This window comes from Anabrus simplex, chromosome 1 (genome assembly GCF_040414725.1).
Source record: "Anabrus simplex isolate iqAnaSimp1 chromosome 1, ASM4041472v1, whole genome shotgun sequence".
In the NCBI taxonomy this organism is placed as follows: Eukaryota; Metazoa; Arthropoda; class Insecta; order Orthoptera; family Tettigoniidae; genus Anabrus; species Anabrus simplex.
Genome location: NC_090265.1, coordinates 1,026,647,340 through 1,026,664,342, shown reverse-complemented (window position 1 = coordinate 1,026,664,342; position 17,003 = coordinate 1,026,647,340). Strand labels below are relative to the sequence as shown.

Genomic DNA, 17,003 nt, shown 5'->3' with positions numbered 1-17,003 from the left:
AAAGGTAAGAAACGTGTACCTAACATTCGCGATTTTTGATGTAAAGTATCCAACAAAGTATAATCCTGAGCTAACTCCATCTGGAGATATATATTCACTATTGCGTGTTACTGTGGCCGTTGGCAATGTAGTGCGTTGTGTGTGAATGGTGCGTGTATTAAAGCGAATATAAACGCCTAGAGGAATTATCCATACGTGGATAAAATTACCAACCGAGCCCGGAATCCAACCCATAGCCCCCAGAAGCGAAAGCCCCTACGTTGATCATTTAGGTAAGGAGCCAGAGAATGATGAAACTTCCTATGTTGATTTATAGAAAAGCAACCTGGACAAAGTCGAGACTAAATTCTTTCATTGATAAAAACCGGGAGAAAGTTACATGAATAACATGGTAGAAAAATAAAAAAAAGTATCCTAACAGTGAATTTAGATTTAGTTTAGAAGATAATTATGCCAGTAAAGTAGAACCCGTTTTCCCGCAGAGAAATTCAGCAGGTTCAATGGCATATCAAATATATTCATCTATACATAGAAGCGTGGTTGTCAGTGATTTTTTTTGGTCCATCTGCTTTACGGGGATCTCAATGGACGGACATCTCTGTTTCGAAAAACAAGTCGCGAAAACTGCTCGATCGAATCTCATGATAAGGAAATAAAGGATGCTAGTGTCCTTAGACGCCATTTACGAACGAACGATCCCGCATTACAAGGAAATATACAATGCACATTTGCCTGGTTTAAAAATGGAATACCACGGAAAACCGCTTTCAAGGCTGATGACAGTGGGATTCGAAGCCACGTTATCCTTAGTGCAAACTCACAGCTAAGTCGGCCAAACCACGTAGCAATCACGCTTGGTGGGGTGACAGCTCTTAGAACCATGTCATCTCTTTCAGATCTTAGAATCACGTCACCTCCGGTTTTACCACCTGGAAGAACGTTATGTTTCTTCTAGCACTTGGAATAACTTCGTATCTCTTTTAGCTCTTGGAACTACGTGCTATCCCTTAGCTCACACCCATTCGAGTACTGTGCCACGCACGTGGTGAAGGGGTTGCCTGCTTTAACCCGGAGGTCCCGAATGGTAATTCTGGAGTGAGGGCTGGAGCGGAATTCACGCAGCCTTATGAAGCCACATGAGGAAATGACTGATATGAGACCAACGGACCCGGTCGCAGAAAAAAAGCATTATGGATGAGGATGTATGTGATTTAACGATCCTTATATATTTTACATCTGCAGTCATCTCCACAATAATTCGATCAGTGATCCCAGGTCATGCCACCGTTCTCTTGAAAGTTTATGAAATATTTATTATTATTAGAGCCCGAACTTTTAAGCAAAAACATAATACAAGCTTGTTTAAGCGAGCAGGTAGTATCTTCTAGTCCGCACAACAGTTTTGCAGTAGGGCGAACTACTGTAGACGCAACTTACTACCGGTACTAGACAATAAGGGAGCATCCTAACCTGATAAGTCCAGTATCTACTGATTATCACTTTTAGGAGAACAATAAACACATTGCTATTTCTTGATGGATTCAGTATTTTTTCTTCTCTCTCTTGCGACAGGAAAGAACAAAATGTAGTACTCAATGAATCCTCAGTCTCATTTATTGCTGTAACAGTATGTAATAATAATAATAATAATAATAATAATAATAATAATTAACTGACGTTGCCATCATGCTAGTAAGTTGAAGATAATGGGGAGATTGATCTTTGTCAATCTCATAGTTACAACTAAGGTATTGAGCCTCAGAGGTTGCCTCAAGATGTTTTCCTAGGACCAAAGTTCGAAAATGGAATTTGGATGAAAAAGAAACCACACGAAATTTTTCAATTCACAGAAAAAATCACAGATACCATCAGAAAGAGACGACTAAAATTCTACGGACACCTACACAGAATGGATAACAACAGGCTGACAAAGAAAATTCTAAATCTAGCTCTAACCCTGAAAATCCGCAACAATTGGTTAGCAGAAATACATGAAGATCTACAAGAAATGGGTATCGAGGACGAAACCATTCAAGATAGAATGAAATTTAGAAGCTTAGTAAACAAACATAAATTTGCAGAGAAACCAACAAGAAAAAATACAGGCTGGACAGAAACACGCAGAAAGGAACACAGTGAAAAAATGAAGAGATATTGGGAAGAAAAGAAGAAGAAACATTGTGCAAAATAAGTTCAAACGCGCTCCACAGCTGGGCACAACGAATCAAAAAATAATAATAATAATAATAATAATAATAATAATAATAATAATACGTCCCATTGACTAATTTTACGGTTTTCAGAGGGGCCGAGGTGCTTGAATATTTGTCCTACAGGGTAGATCGAATCTGTCATCTTGGACTAAGATGGTCAGCGTTTCCAAATTCTAATCCGCTTAGCTCCGAGACAGTATGGAAGGTGTATGGTGCTGAGTACTGACATTCGGAACACGACTTGTGCGTCTAGATATTATGAATGGCTTTGCTCATAAGTCCGATCGTGCTGCAATAGGTCCTTGTGGCTCAATGAGGAAGGCAATGGAAAACTACCTCATTCCTTGTACGTATCATAACAATATTATCATCGCCTTAAGACTTAAAACACTGTAGACCTACTATACAAAGATATGTTTAAATCCGAATCAATTTTTACGTTAACACTCATATTAAGGGGCTCGTCGCAAATTGTCTTCTAATCTAAAAACGTGCATGTAAACATTTTCTCTCCTCATACTTTACTGATAATATAGCAATCATTAACAACGTGGTGATTAGGGCCAAGTGCAAGAGATACGTATGTACTAAAGCCGTACACTGACGTCACAGAGAGCACCACAATTAAAACATGATTGGGTGCCGCAGAAGTAGAGTGATCAGAGAGAAGTTCTAATAACTCTATGAAGCTAGGGAAGTGTCCATTACCTTACAGATATATTTCTTGTTTAATACCGTAATGTTATTGGTTTTATGACCTATCAACAATTTTAACGCTTTTGGAGCCGCCGAGTTGCTGGGATTTTATCTAGCAGGAGTTCTTCTACTTGACGGTAAATGAATTGACACAAGGCTACTCTATTACAACGTGTTTAAATACGACCGGACTGAGTCAGGACCAGCTCAGCCCACGTGGGCTCAGGAGACCAACTATATACAGCCTGAGCTACTCAGCCCGGGTTTTCCTTAGTTAAAGAGAGAAACCAAGATTTACTGGGGTTTTTGTTAGCAGTAGCTACTGCCGTATCTGGGACGCTACTTAAAGGAAGGACAAAATGGAACTCCTCAGTTAGAAAAATCCAAATTATTGTATAAGCGCCATAATTTTCTAACATGCAATTTAATTTTAGTAAAATGTATGTGACTTTAGATGATACAGGATTTTTTTGGCTAGTGGCTCTACGTCGCACCGACACAGATAGGCTTTATGGCGACGATGGGATAGAAAAGGCCTAGGAGTCGGAAGGAAGCGGCCGTGGCCTTAATTAAGGCACAGCTCCAGCATTTGCCTGGTGTGAAAAAATGGGAAACCACGGAAAACCATCTTCAGGGCTACCGACAGTGGGATTCGAACCCAAAAATCTCCCGGATGCAAGCTCACAGCCGCGCGCCCCTAAGCGCACGGCCAACTCGCCCGGTATACAGGAATTTTACTGACATGAATGGGATAATATATCATCTCCTCCAATTCAGGTCCGTACAGGTGTTGTGAGACGTAAACATCTTTTGATATCAAATGCACGCCGTGGAGTTCTTTAATGCTACATTTTCTTACGAGACTCCATATTCTATTTTCCTTCCTCATTTGCAAAAGAGTGGGAAGCCTATGCAATTGGGAAAACTGTTACAAACACATCCTAGGAAGAGTCTAATGAGTTGTTTGGAGTGGTCGAGTACTAAATCAAACAATTGAAGCGGTCGTGCAGAGCTCATTGTGAAAACGACAGTGTTATGAAGCAAATGTACAAAGACGATACATACGAGGAATATATTACTGTAATTATTACATTTCCTTTCTTCATCACTAGTAACTTTGGTATTTTACGTCACATTACTAAACATGAGTTTTTTCTGCAAAGGAACCACTACGCTCCTTTGTCACGATATTCATCACTTGCTCCCCCCTGCGGACATCCCTGTAGCAGAGCCATCACAGATACCAGTTGTTGCCGAAACATTCGACGGCACCCCCACAGTAGCCACATGGGGATCAAGCCACCCCATCGATCAGCAGGCTGCTCTCAAAGCATTTGAAGAGTACTTACAGACTTGTAAGGTGATCAGCCAGATTCAGCTTTTACTCGACGACCGCCCAGCTCCCCTAGAGTCACCTCTGACGAACATGGACAGCAGATAGGAGACCAACAACAGGAGAAACCACATCGGTGGCTTGAAATTGTGCCTACTACATATGCCAAGACGTAGATTCCAGCTGGACGGGTCCACTACAATGTACAGACTGGGTTGTGGTTCATGTCGAAATAGGAATCCTTAGACAACGGTCAGATATCCTGCGTATACACGCGAGCCAGTTTGCCCTACATCTCGCTCACCCGCGGCTGGGTGTACGCAATCCAATTGGCCTACACGGTGGGAGGAGAAGTTTTTAATTTCCCCCCCCCCCCAATGCCCGGGGTTTGGGTTTCAGTTTACTCAGTCCACCAGGGCGGGCGCGGTCAACCGCAGCGGCAAGCGCCAAAGTAGAGGTCGTGGCGGTAGGGGAACCCTGGTGTAAACCACACTCGCAACTTGAGAACAGTCCAACACTGCCTGACTGTACCCAGACAGGCCTACCTACGAAGACTAAGGTGCCACCGGACCTCCCCATATCATGGTCGATGTCGTGTAAAGTGTTGGTGTACCACTGCTCTTCTTGATAGCCTTTCGCTGCTCTGGTGCTATTTATCTCCCAAGAGAACACCGCTGATAACCATAAAGGACACTGAGTCTCCATGCGCTTATCGTATTTTGACATTGGAGAGGCTGAGCCAGGGCTCATATTTATAGCAACGGCCAATAGGGTACATATACCCGGGCCGTCCAGAGCTCCGGAGCAGTCGCAGGAATCAGTGGAGAGAGCCGGTGATCTGCAGGGAATTTGAGCGGTCGTCGAAGAAACAGCCACAAACAAACACAAAGTTTATCAGCAGTATACTAGTTCAAAACTGGCCCAGTTTGCTGATGTTCTATGCCTATTGCAATATTAATTGTAGTGCTACACAGCGTAGACGAAGATTACTTACCTTCATTTTAATGCTCTTGAAATACAGCAGAAAACGAATTCTGTGCTTCATGTTGTGCTGTTGTGCGGTTTCGCCACATCCCAGGCTGTAATTACTATGCTGAAAAAGTAATGGAAATGAGTAGCAAAATATAAATTTTGATGGTAATCCTTGATATGTTGTTGCAGGTGGTGGTACTACTATTATTTCAATAGTATAGATCCCTTTTGCGGCGCTCACAAGTAGCCCATCTTGACAATTCAGCATTCAAAATAAAGAGAATAGACATTAGCAGTAACGAATTGCACTCTCGTTTCATAAATACTGTATCGATAACAACTTTAACAAATTAGTTTAAAAATTGTACCAAGTGTGCGATTTGCAAATACTGTTGCTGTAGGAAAATACGTGCCATAATTGCTGTCCACTTCACATTTTGGATGCTGGGATGCCTGTTTGATGTCATTATAATATGCTGTAATTATCAGTTAAGAAAATAATGAAAGTAAACCAAAAATTGCTTCGGAAACATTCGTCAGTATAATAATGCACTTGCATTTGCTTCAGTTCAAGTGGATACCTTAAATGTTAAAAATTAAAGATTACATTAAGTGGTAAGCAAGACTGATTTATGTATTCCTTAGTTCGCCAGTAGTTAATCTGAGGGCTACTCCACCACATACTTTATGAACATGCGAGATTTCTCCCACAGGTCCCCTAGTTTTAATATTTTTTCAAATAAAGTACTAATGGGGCGGATTCACTATCGTGATGATGTCTTGCCTCGTCTGCTCCTTCCGCTCTTGTCGCGGCTGTGCCAGGGCTCATATTTACAGCAACGGCCCCTTGGGGTATACATACCCGGGACATCCAGAGCTCTGGAGCAGTCGCAGGAAGCAGCGGAGAAAACCACTGATCCTCAGGGGATCTGAGCGAACGTTGAAAGAACAGCTACACTAGAGGCAAGCGTATATTTAAGTTTATTATCTGTATACTGGTCCAAAATGGGCCCAATTTGCTGATGTTCTATGCCTATTGCAATATTAATTGTAGTGTTACACAGCGTAGACATATATTACTTACCTTCATTCAAATACATTTGAAATACAACCGAAAACGAATCCTTTGCTTCATGTTGTGACGTTGAGCGGTTTCGCCAGTCCAGGTTGTATTTAATATGCAGTAAACTAATGTAAATGGGTAGCGAATTATAAAGAAACTGAGGTGCTATTTCGATGGTAATCCTTGATATGTTGTTACAGGTGGTGGTACAACTGGTGATACTAACGATCAACCAACTGAAAATCCAACTACAAGTAAGTAAACAAACACCTTTTGGGACATGTTTAAGGCAACTAGCTCGTCAGATATTTGTACATCTTTACAAGCAGAGTCCAATACATGGCTCTTCACGATTCTTTGTGACATAGCCAGTTCTACTTAAACCTTATAACGCAGTTCAAGATTTTTTATTGTCAGCACTCTAACGATATGCTGCCATTATTCCTACGAAGATAGAAAGTTTACTGGCCATGCTGGCCAAACTCCATAAAATAATAACTATAGATGATTTCGAATTATTGAATGTGTACGTGAATGTGAACATTTTTAAAAGAGAAATTTCAGTCACAGAAAGTGGACAATCTCCTGAAATCCCCGATTATCCAGGACTTTGGAAGATTGACACACTGGTTTGAAATATTTTACTTTTCTTTCTTAACATAGGATTGGGCCTTTATGACAGCATATACAGACATTTAGCCGTATTACGGCTTCGATTGTGATATGTCTTAATTTCGCTCATTCCCTTACTTGAACATCACAGGTTTGATAGCGTAAAGCGGAAGAAAAGTCATCTCCATACAGGCAATGATGAGCCTTTTGGAGAGCTGGCAAGTAAAAGCTTCCAATTCCGTAAATCGGCATTTGGTGAGGTAGCGTGTTTAACTCCAGCTTTCTGCCGTTACCCTCAGAAATTAACTTGGTATTCATTTTAGTACAATCTGAGCAGTTTCAATAACGGTGTGAATATGTATATACAATAGATGAAATTTGCAAATTTACTTCGTGTATGTAATGATTATGAGTTATGACAGAATATATATATAATAGTACTAAATTATAATAATTCTTCCTTAGCTACTGTTGAAGAAACCGGCGATGAATTTATGAAAATTTTGAATTATACTGAAGGAGGCTACGAACAAGTGCTCTTCATTGTTGACTCTTCTCAGAATATTGGAGAAGCCACATTTTATCGCATGGAGTTAAACTTCGTCAAAGTCATCACTGAGGTTCTCTTGTGAGTATCATTTTTGCAATTTCGATAGACTTCATTTTCTGAAAAATATATACATACAGTGCGTACAGATATGCATCCAGTGTTACTACTATTATTAGTTTTGATGAGTATGATAACAATTTCTCGGTGGGGAAGAATTTTTCTGAAGGACGAAAAATTAATTGTTAGGCCAGGGTAGTTAATTTTGATTATCACTGTTACTCATCTTTTGTAAAACTTATACTCTGCTCGATAATAATTTCAAGTGTACTCGATTATATGTACATTATTTTCATTCAGTAGTGTACGTAAATTATGTGAATCAATCTATTTAAAATGAATGCCGTTTTCCTACAGCTCCAGAATCTCCTTCTTTGGACTAACAACCTACAATGACGTTGCTGACGTAGTCATACCTTTGGATGAGTACCAAAGTTCTGAATTCATTCAGAGAGTGGATGATGTCCAGTATTCTCCGAGGGACGGAAGTGACATGGCTAATGTTCTTGACCGCTCTTTCTCAGACATACGGCGCAGCAGAAGGCGAACTTTAGTGGGTAAGTAACATTTATTTCCAGCGCAACTCAGTTATAGTAGGTATTTGGTCTTTAATCTCGTGAATCACGTAATTAATTAAGTGGAATACGTTTAATAGCCACAATATTAACTGTTCGATGTGTCAATCATCACTAATGGGATCCTAGAGTTCGATGAGCTGTATTTAAGGATATTGACATTTGTAGGGCAGATAAAGGCCGTAGTGAAGCTTTAAATAAATTAATGATTTAGGTACATTGAATAAAGACCTTATAATGCACATCTATACAATAGGTGGATAGATTTGGTATTACGATAATCATTATTTTATATTGAAGTGACAATTATTAATCCCTTCAATTACTTCTTTCAGTTCTTATATCTGGTACCGAGAGTACAACTAACGGGTCGGCTGAAGCGAGACTGATTAAGACCCGAGGAAACTTTATCTTTCCCGTGGTTGTGGGAGAAGTAAACCGCAACACAGCCATTTCCATTTCGTCTGTAAATGAAGAAGGTAGTTCTCTGTACTTCGTATTCCAAAACTGGGAAAGCTTCAGTTCAACAATTGTGTACATCAGTGAAAGTGAGTAAAAATTCGTTAATTGAAAGAGTGCTAAAATATTCATATATGCCAGTGCCTATTGCTTCGAGTAAATTCCAATTTCGTCTGTCAGTATCCATGTTGTTAAGATAAACAGACAGTTGTAATAGAGTGAGAATCTTACGTTAACGAATCTCACCCTTTAATTAAATGGCACTGTGAAGAAATAATATAATTCTGCAGAGAAGCTGTTTCCTTAAGGGCAGACAGTAATTGTAAGGATTTCAGAGATCCGAATTCAGAGTCAATTTCACAAAAAATGGATTAAAGTTTAGTCTAATATAGTAATGCATATTGTATTAAATAAACAAGGTTTTTGATCATTATCTAATACAATAATGAAACGGTGATGCCATGGATTTGAAAATAATGAAATGGGCCTCATTAATTCTAAATGAGTAGAAAATTGGTTAACATTTGACTTCTGACCATATTTAGAGTAGGTTTCCATGATTTCTCACTCTAACATCGTAAAGGTGATACATAGGATATTTCCTTTCACCGGAATTGTGACCGTATGGCAATTTTCACTAATAGTCCTTGAAAAATAATTCAGTACATTATTGTTCACCAAGTGGCTGAATGAATATAATAACTCATGCTTGGCGCGAGGTAGAGAATGAAAACCTTTTCTACACGAAACGACCGTTAGAAATCAGTTAATTGTAAAAAAATATATTGAGAAATGAAGCGTAAAATGATCAAACCATAAAGAAGATAATATACATAATATGTAGAATTGCGTAATAATTGAGTAAATGTAATCGAAGTACTTGTAGGGATTACATGCTTAGTCATTTAACTTGTAATCGTTAAAAAATTTATTATTTTCTCTTGTAATTTACTTCCTGCAATAAAATTGTAATCATCAGATTTCAGTCATGGATATACATCACACGGAAGGAGAAACGGTAAAAAATAATTGATGATGATGATGATGATGATGATGATGATGATGATGACGATGATGAAGATAAACATTTCAGCTGTACTGAAGCAGAATCAGTAGCTTCATCAGTTCTGGATGAGATACTTTCATACATCTCCAGTTCTTCCAAAGACTTTATATTTATCCCAACGATGTTCTTGAAACGAGACACACTTATTATTTCAAGTGCCCCTGTAGGGCGTTTTATGAGTAAATCCAAAAGGACTTTGGTCGAAGCTTAGCGATGAGAATTGTAAGAACCGATTAATTTGTTTGAAAATTAACTGATAAAGTTTTTGATAAGCTAAACGTCTTAAACTGTAAAGGGGTGAAGAGAAACGATAATTCCAAATTGTTCAAAGGTACCATGTTTAGTCTCACCTAGTAATGATAGCCACTTAATGTCTCTATGCTAAAAAAAAAATGTATATACTTCTCATGCATACTTTTGTATTATTCCAGCTACCTCCGAAAAACAAACAAACAGAGATTTACTTTCGTCTACCTTTCTGTACAGTAATTGTAGTTTAGTAAAATAATTACACAGGCGACTCTAATCGAGCCCAATTGCATTTTTCTCGTAATCTTCCCATCACTGATAATATGCATATAAGATGTTTCCAGGAGAGGTGACCTACTTAAAGCACATTTTGTTAAGGAATTCATGGACTGATGCTTTGTTTCTCGGGAAACTGTCATTTACGCTGTATACCATTTAGCTTACTCCTTTGGCGCAGTAACATTCTTAGACCCAGTTTTTTAATTTCCTGAGCTGAAAATCGTACACATACCTCATCGGATTACAGTATGAGCTCAGGATGTTTGATTTCATCTATACAGTCTGTCGACATTTTATTTTCCGTATATTTTCCAACCCATTTTGTTGATCACCTTTCCTTACAAAACAATGAAGTTATTCAACTTTCACATAACGAAATACTTCAGTCCGTCCACAAAGATTGAACTGTACAATGACATAAACCTCTCCAGCATCAAAACGAAGCGGTACAGAATTTGGGTTCGTGAACAAAAAGTGTTCGCTAGAAGGTTATACACCCGAACCCAAAGTTTGTCGGTCTAAATTAGAAATACTATATATAGTCATAATACAATGTAAATATTAATTCTGTCAAGTTAGAAATCGTGTAGTGTAAGACTTAACGGACACGCGGAAGTGGAAAATTGAAATTGAAAGAATGATAAACAGAGGATGTGATTAACTGTATTATAATGTAATGAAAATCAACGTTTGTCGATTAATTAACTGCTTTAGGCCTTCATTTCCCAATGGTAGATATATTACATTCTGTTTTTTTGTACCGTAGATTACAAAACAACCACTGACGCAAATACGACCCCACCAACAGGAGATGAAACAACAGGTAAGTAATTATAAATACTATAACACATGAAATTACGTAGATTAAATATTTGTTAAATAGTAAACCCTCCGCTCCATTTCTGCCCTTGATTTCTTGAAAAAATTACTGAGCAGTTAACATACGAATTGCAGCCATGAATAAATTCGAATGTTTTGATTTTCTGATTGATATTTTATTTTAAGAGCTAAGTCTCCAACGTTAAGATAACGATGCCATTTCGTAGGCTACGGTGCGTTATAATCTTAGGTATGATGCTTAAGACTACAGAACAACCTGTGATGATACAAGCCAATCAAAAGTGATGTAACATCATGTAATTAATTAAGACCACTACTCAGCTAAAAACAATACAAAAATGAATTACATAAACCTTCCCCGCTTCCTTTTTCTAGGATCCCGACTAGATGACTTAGTGAATAAAACGTCAGACAGTGGGAAGTATACACGGTTCACTAAAATCAGAGGGTCATCAAAAAGTTGTAATACGACACATATTATCATTGGGTGCTTCATTGTGCAATATTGAAGAAATAAAAACACTGCAGTGTAGATTAACTGTACAGATCGAGTCTAGGCATATTAAACACAACATTATGACGGACTAATGACTACTCGTCAGTCAGCAACAGGGGCCGCGTATATCAATAGGAAGGCCAGCTGATGATCAATAAGCAAACGGAACACCACCCGCTCTTCGAGATATTCACATAAGCACATTAGTGACTTAGAAAAAAAGTCGTCTTATAGAGATTGTAACATGACCTAGTTCGCCCCTTCAGCGATGTCTATGCCATCTATAACAGCTGCTGGCGGAACTCTTGAGGATCTAAACAGCCTTCGGGGCTGAGGACCAAACATACATACGGTATAGAGTTATTGGGGAAAATGTGTAGTTAGAATTTTATCATAACGAAAGCCACTTATGTTTCAACCATCCACCCACACTTCAAATCATCATTCAACACGACAATGTAAGGATGCACATGGCAACGGAAAAATGTGAATTCGTTTATTTAGAACCACGTAAATCATCTTGTCTTGCAAAATCAAACAACTCGTCACCCATATAAAATATCTAGAGCATGCTAGGAATATGGGTGCCGTTAAACAATCATATACCAGTAAATTGTTATGAACGTTGGACGTACATAATTATAGCTTACTTGATTGTAATGTACAACAGGAAACACTAGAACATTATTAAGTATATTTAGAATGCTCTTTTCAAGAAAATGTGGTCAATGCACTCACTGAATATAATGTGGCACTGAGGTCGTAGGGCACTGACAAACCGGCACTTCTTTATGTAATTAGGGCCTGCTTACCTGTAATGTACTTCAGAACGCCATAGAATATTATTTGGTGTGTTACCTATTTCTGCTTCCAGCCAAATGCTGTCAGGGTACTCACTGAATACTAAGTAGCACTGATAAACTGACAAATTATTGAAGTACTGTACAACGTACACGTATTAAGAAATCAAACACGATATCGCACTTTAATTTAGCTTCTCTAATTGTAGTTGATATTAGTGTCATTTATCGTAAACAGTAATAATATTTGTTGTTTTATAATCTTGGATACTGTGCGTTGTTACAGGGTCTGGAGCGACCACTGGTACAACCGGCACTACTCAACCGACTTCAGGAGAAAATTCAGGTAAATAACTGATATGTGTTAGAGAATACTAAAATTATCGAGAATTAGCGATGTGCAAATTCTTGTATATGTTTAGTATATCAACCATTGATATGGAACTAAATTAACTACATGAGTTTGTAGCGATGCAAAACTACACCGCTTTCGATAAACAGTTCTTATTCCATATAAATCTTCGCTATTTGCCCGCTGTTTATCGCATTGACCTTTAGAACATATTGTTGAAGATACTGTACGACCGATGATACAACAAGGGCAGTTTTCATGTTTCTCCCTTACTCGCGAAGCTGTGCAGAGTTTTTGGGGCGGGAAGATGGCCTACAATCAGCAACTATCGCAGGGAGAAGCTTGTTATTTGTGTTTGTAGACTGAGAACTAAGACTGAAACTAGCAACCAATCTCCTTAGTAAACAAATTGCCAGAGCTTGATGGGGTTTTAAATCCAAATACACGGAGCTTCCAGTTGGTACATGTCTTGTACATGACCATTCATGAAATTGTATTCCTGATAGCGTAATAATTTAGTACATTTATTTATCGATTCATCTTCTCCAAGGTAGGCTCCAAAATTGGTAAAATTGCAAGTAGCATGACAATAATAAACAGCTTGTAAAAGTCGTAATTCACTAACTTCTTCTCCCGGTATCTTAAAGAATGTGAAGTGGTACAGTACAGGATGCGCTGATAGGCAATTATAATTATCTTTTGTGCGAAATGGAATATAATGAAAGCTTTTCATGGCCATCCATCAACGATTTGTTGATTTCAAATGACCGGGAGCCAAAGAACATAGCCTGCACGGTTGCAAAATTGTACTTCCTTCACACACTTTCGGATATCACCTAGTTCTTTCATACTTTTATGTAAAAAAATATTAACTAGGGGCCTGTATTGTAAAAGTAGTGAGCCAAAATATATTACATCAAGTAGTGTTTCACACTGCATAATCAAATTTTGCGCTACATCATATCTTCCACTAGAAAAATACTCAGCTTCCCTCGATCATCTACTTGAAAACTACTGGCTTGAACGCAGCGAAACCTGATAAAATAGACGAAAATCTCTAATATACTATGGAATTACATTGGGTCTATAGTAAGTAAAAATAATATTAAACAACTTCTTTCCTAGATGGCGTTGAAAGAATCAGTGACGAATTCCTAAATATTTTGAACTATACTGAAGGAGGCTACGAACAAGTGCTCTTCATCGTTGACTCTTCTCAGAATGTTGGAGAAGCTACGTTTTATCGCACGGAGTTGTATTTCATCAAAGTCATCACTGAGGTTATCTTGTGAGTATCATTTGCCTTACATTTACATTAACTTTACATACATACAAAGAAAATAATAATAGTATTAATTATAATAATTATTTCCAATACGCACAACATCTCTTTGTACACTGAGAATAATTCATCTAAAGAGATAAATAAGTTTTTTGGAGCGGATTATCGTTATAACATTTGAGTGAACACTGTTATACTAAATTTGTAAACATTTCTACTCATGTCTAAGAAGATTAGAGCGCTCTACGGCAGACATTAACTACCGATACTTAATGTTCTTTAGCAATGAATGTATATTATGTCCAGTTTAGTGTCAAAGGCAACTTATTCTTTCAGCTCCAGGATTTCCTACTTTGGACTGACAACTTACAGTGGCACTGCTGATAACGTCGTACCTTTAGCAGAATATGGACGTTCTGGATTTATTCAGAGAGTGGATGACGTCCAGTATTCTCCCAGCGAAGGAAGTGACATGGCCAATGTTCTTGACCGCTCTTACTCAGACATACTGCGCAGTGGACGCCGAACTTTAATTGGTAAGTAACATAGTACAACACCGTCAGTCTCAATGGGACTTTTGTGGTCCTCATTGCAGGAGTGGAACAAGCTCGACGTCATAGGGCAGTAGGTTGTGTGCTTAAAGTAGTCGATGTTTGAAGGTGAATGAAATGGTGTCAGTTGAGAAGAGAACGGAAGGGGAGGGGGGGCTTCTACGGGTACATGAAACGAGCCTATGGCTGGACAACGATAATAATAGTTTGAGATGTTGTAATGTAAACAACTCTAATATAAATTAATTTTTAATTTTATAATCTCTCATAAATTACGCACTTATTAACAATTTTGAGATTGTACACTTCAAAATTAAATCCGAGAAATACACGTATTTAGTACCGACCAATTGGGAACGATTTTGTAGAAATATTGAATCACTTTGAACAGTGATTAGCGAATTTATGCTTAAAAGTGCATAATTTCGCTATTTTAAACGCATATAATTATCTTGTGAAGACGAAATAACACGTTCTCTTTCAAATACGGGGTTAAGATAAAAAAAACGACTGTTCAAAGTGTATTTATGGTTCAATAATTATTTATTTCATTTTCTTTTCAGGGATCATTATTTCATACTATAATTTTCAGCATCTTTCCATATAAACTAAAACTAAGATGATGGTTTTATATTCAAATAAGAAATGCAACGTAAATTTTCCGTAATCTGTTTGACTTTAACACCGTACTAAATCCTTGCGCTACGCCGAAGTGTATTGCATTAACTTTCCCTCAACCATTAAGCACTTTTGTATACCACATGATGTGGCATGTCAACATGACGCTTGTGTTCACATTTCTGATTTTTAATTCATTATATCGAAATCCGTGAGAAAATAACTTTGTTACCATGCACATGTTATTGTCCTTCATGCATCGTCATGCTACTTACCAACACCATAAAATACAGCTTACATTACGCTAAATTATGGTTTATACTTGAAGAACAAGCGTGGTATCAAGCTCAAAATCGTACATAAAATTAAGTTATACTTAAATATTTCATGTGATTAATATTTTTTACAGTTGTCATTTTTGGTACCGAGAGCTCGACTGATGGTTCAGGTGAAGCGAGATTGATTCAGAGTTCAGGAAACATTATCATTCCCGTGGTTGTGGGAGAAGAAATCCGCAACACCGCCACTTCAATTTCATCCACGAGTGAAGAAGGTAGCTCACTGTACTTCTTGTTCCAGAGCTGGGAAATTTTCACTTCAACAATGATCTACATCAATGAGAGTGAGTACAACGCTGACATAATCATATGCAGTAACATAGCGTATTTACTTATGTTCCTAAAAGTATAGACCTTCCTGTAGCAGCTTCCAACATCCTGAACAGAATATTTTGCTGGAGTGGTAAATAAAGAAAGTCCACGCAAGTCGTGAGTCATTGTAGATAAGACGCATATGATACTTAAGAAAATACTGAAAACACTGCACGTAAAACTCTGAAACATTCTTCTACTATCAATCTAAAAGAACTCAACTCAGCACACATTTGTATACATGATAAACATATTTCAATTGAGACTAGAATTGTCATAACATTTTAAAACCTCACCTGACGTATGTAACATTTCTGCAATTATACACCTCTCCTTATGATCGTAAATTTCTACAATGTAATTTACAAATAAGGTTAATTCTATCACTGTGCACCTTAAAAATACACGTTATGAATATAGATTTAGCATAAAATATTATCTCTACGTTATGATATAACAAGCAAATGTACCCGTGCCTCACTATGGAATTCTACATAGTTTACGGATATCGAAGTAAATTACTGTACATAAAGTGAATAAGTTTTTTAAAATTGCATCTCTCCTAGCATTATCCGAGAAACAGCATAAGGCGTTCCACAGGCGCTGTTTCCAATGTTAAGTGCGAGTTGCGGATTTGTGATGATAACGGCAGGTTCACTTGTCTACTTCAATTCACAAAGGAATTGGAAATTTTCCTTCAACTGCAGGCCCCATTTCCTACTTCACTTGTAAACGTTTTGGTTGATAGCCACGCTGGAACGTACTGTATATACGTGCATTATGCCGCTCATATTGGATCTCTTTTTTACCCTTTCTCACCCCCTATGCCAAATGGGGCTGAACTTGTACTTTGAAATTCCGGAATGTTACTATTCTTCTCATAGAGCCAGAAAAATATGGATTCGACACTATTTTCGATTATTTTAATATCTAACTCCCCCTCCTTATAAATAAATGGGGATAAACATTGAATTTTAGGATACTGGGAGTGTTACCATCATTTCGGCGACCCCCAAACCTACGGAATCGTCAGTATTTTCAATTAATATTTATCTTCTAAATCCCCCCTCACCCACCCCCACCAAAAAGGGAGTTGAACTCTGACTTTAAAAAGCAGGAGTGGCACTATTCATCTCACGGACCGCGAAAACTATCGATTCGACACTATTTTCGATGATTTTTATACCTAACCCCCATGATCCCCCAAAACGATCGATGCTATGGATGGCTTACCCCCACAATGCTCGTCTCCAGATAATAAGTCATAACTGTAACAAGTTTGGTTTAAAT

At 38.0% G+C, this 17,003-nt stretch overlaps 2 protein-coding genes across 5 annotated transcripts in view; both read left to right on the top strand.

Annotated features, from left to right (window-relative positions):
- The window catches only part of LOC137496968 (uncharacterized), a 53,302-nt gene extending 46,763 nt beyond the window's left edge, over window positions 1-6,539 (top strand). The window contains exon 6 of the mRNA XM_068225180.1: window positions 6,478-6,539. Coding sequence (XP_068081281.1) covers window positions 6,478-6,539 — 62 coding nt within the window. The remainder of the gene's footprint in view (window positions 1-6,477) is intronic.
- Window positions 6,540-7,376: 837 nt separating this feature from the next.
- The window catches only part of LOC136857857 (serine-rich adhesin for platelets), a 101,367-nt gene continuing 91,740 nt past the window's right edge, over window positions 7,377-17,003 (top strand). For all 4 annotated transcript variants that reach the window (XM_068225332.1, XM_068225334.1, XM_068225333.1 and 1 more), the window contains exons 1-7: window positions 7,377-7,517; window positions 7,854-8,053; window positions 8,407-8,619; window positions 10,891-10,947; window positions 12,547-12,606; window positions 13,738-13,900; window positions 14,231-14,430. In XM_068225332.1, coding sequence (XP_068081433.1) covers window positions 7,384-7,517; window positions 7,854-8,053; window positions 8,407-8,619; window positions 10,891-10,947; window positions 12,547-12,606; window positions 13,738-13,900; window positions 14,231-14,430 — 1,027 coding nt within the window. In that variant the 5' untranslated portion in view covers window positions 7,377-7,383. The remainder of the gene's footprint in view (window positions 7,518-7,853; window positions 8,054-8,406; window positions 8,620-10,890; window positions 10,948-12,546; window positions 12,607-13,737; window positions 13,901-14,230; window positions 14,431-17,003) is intronic.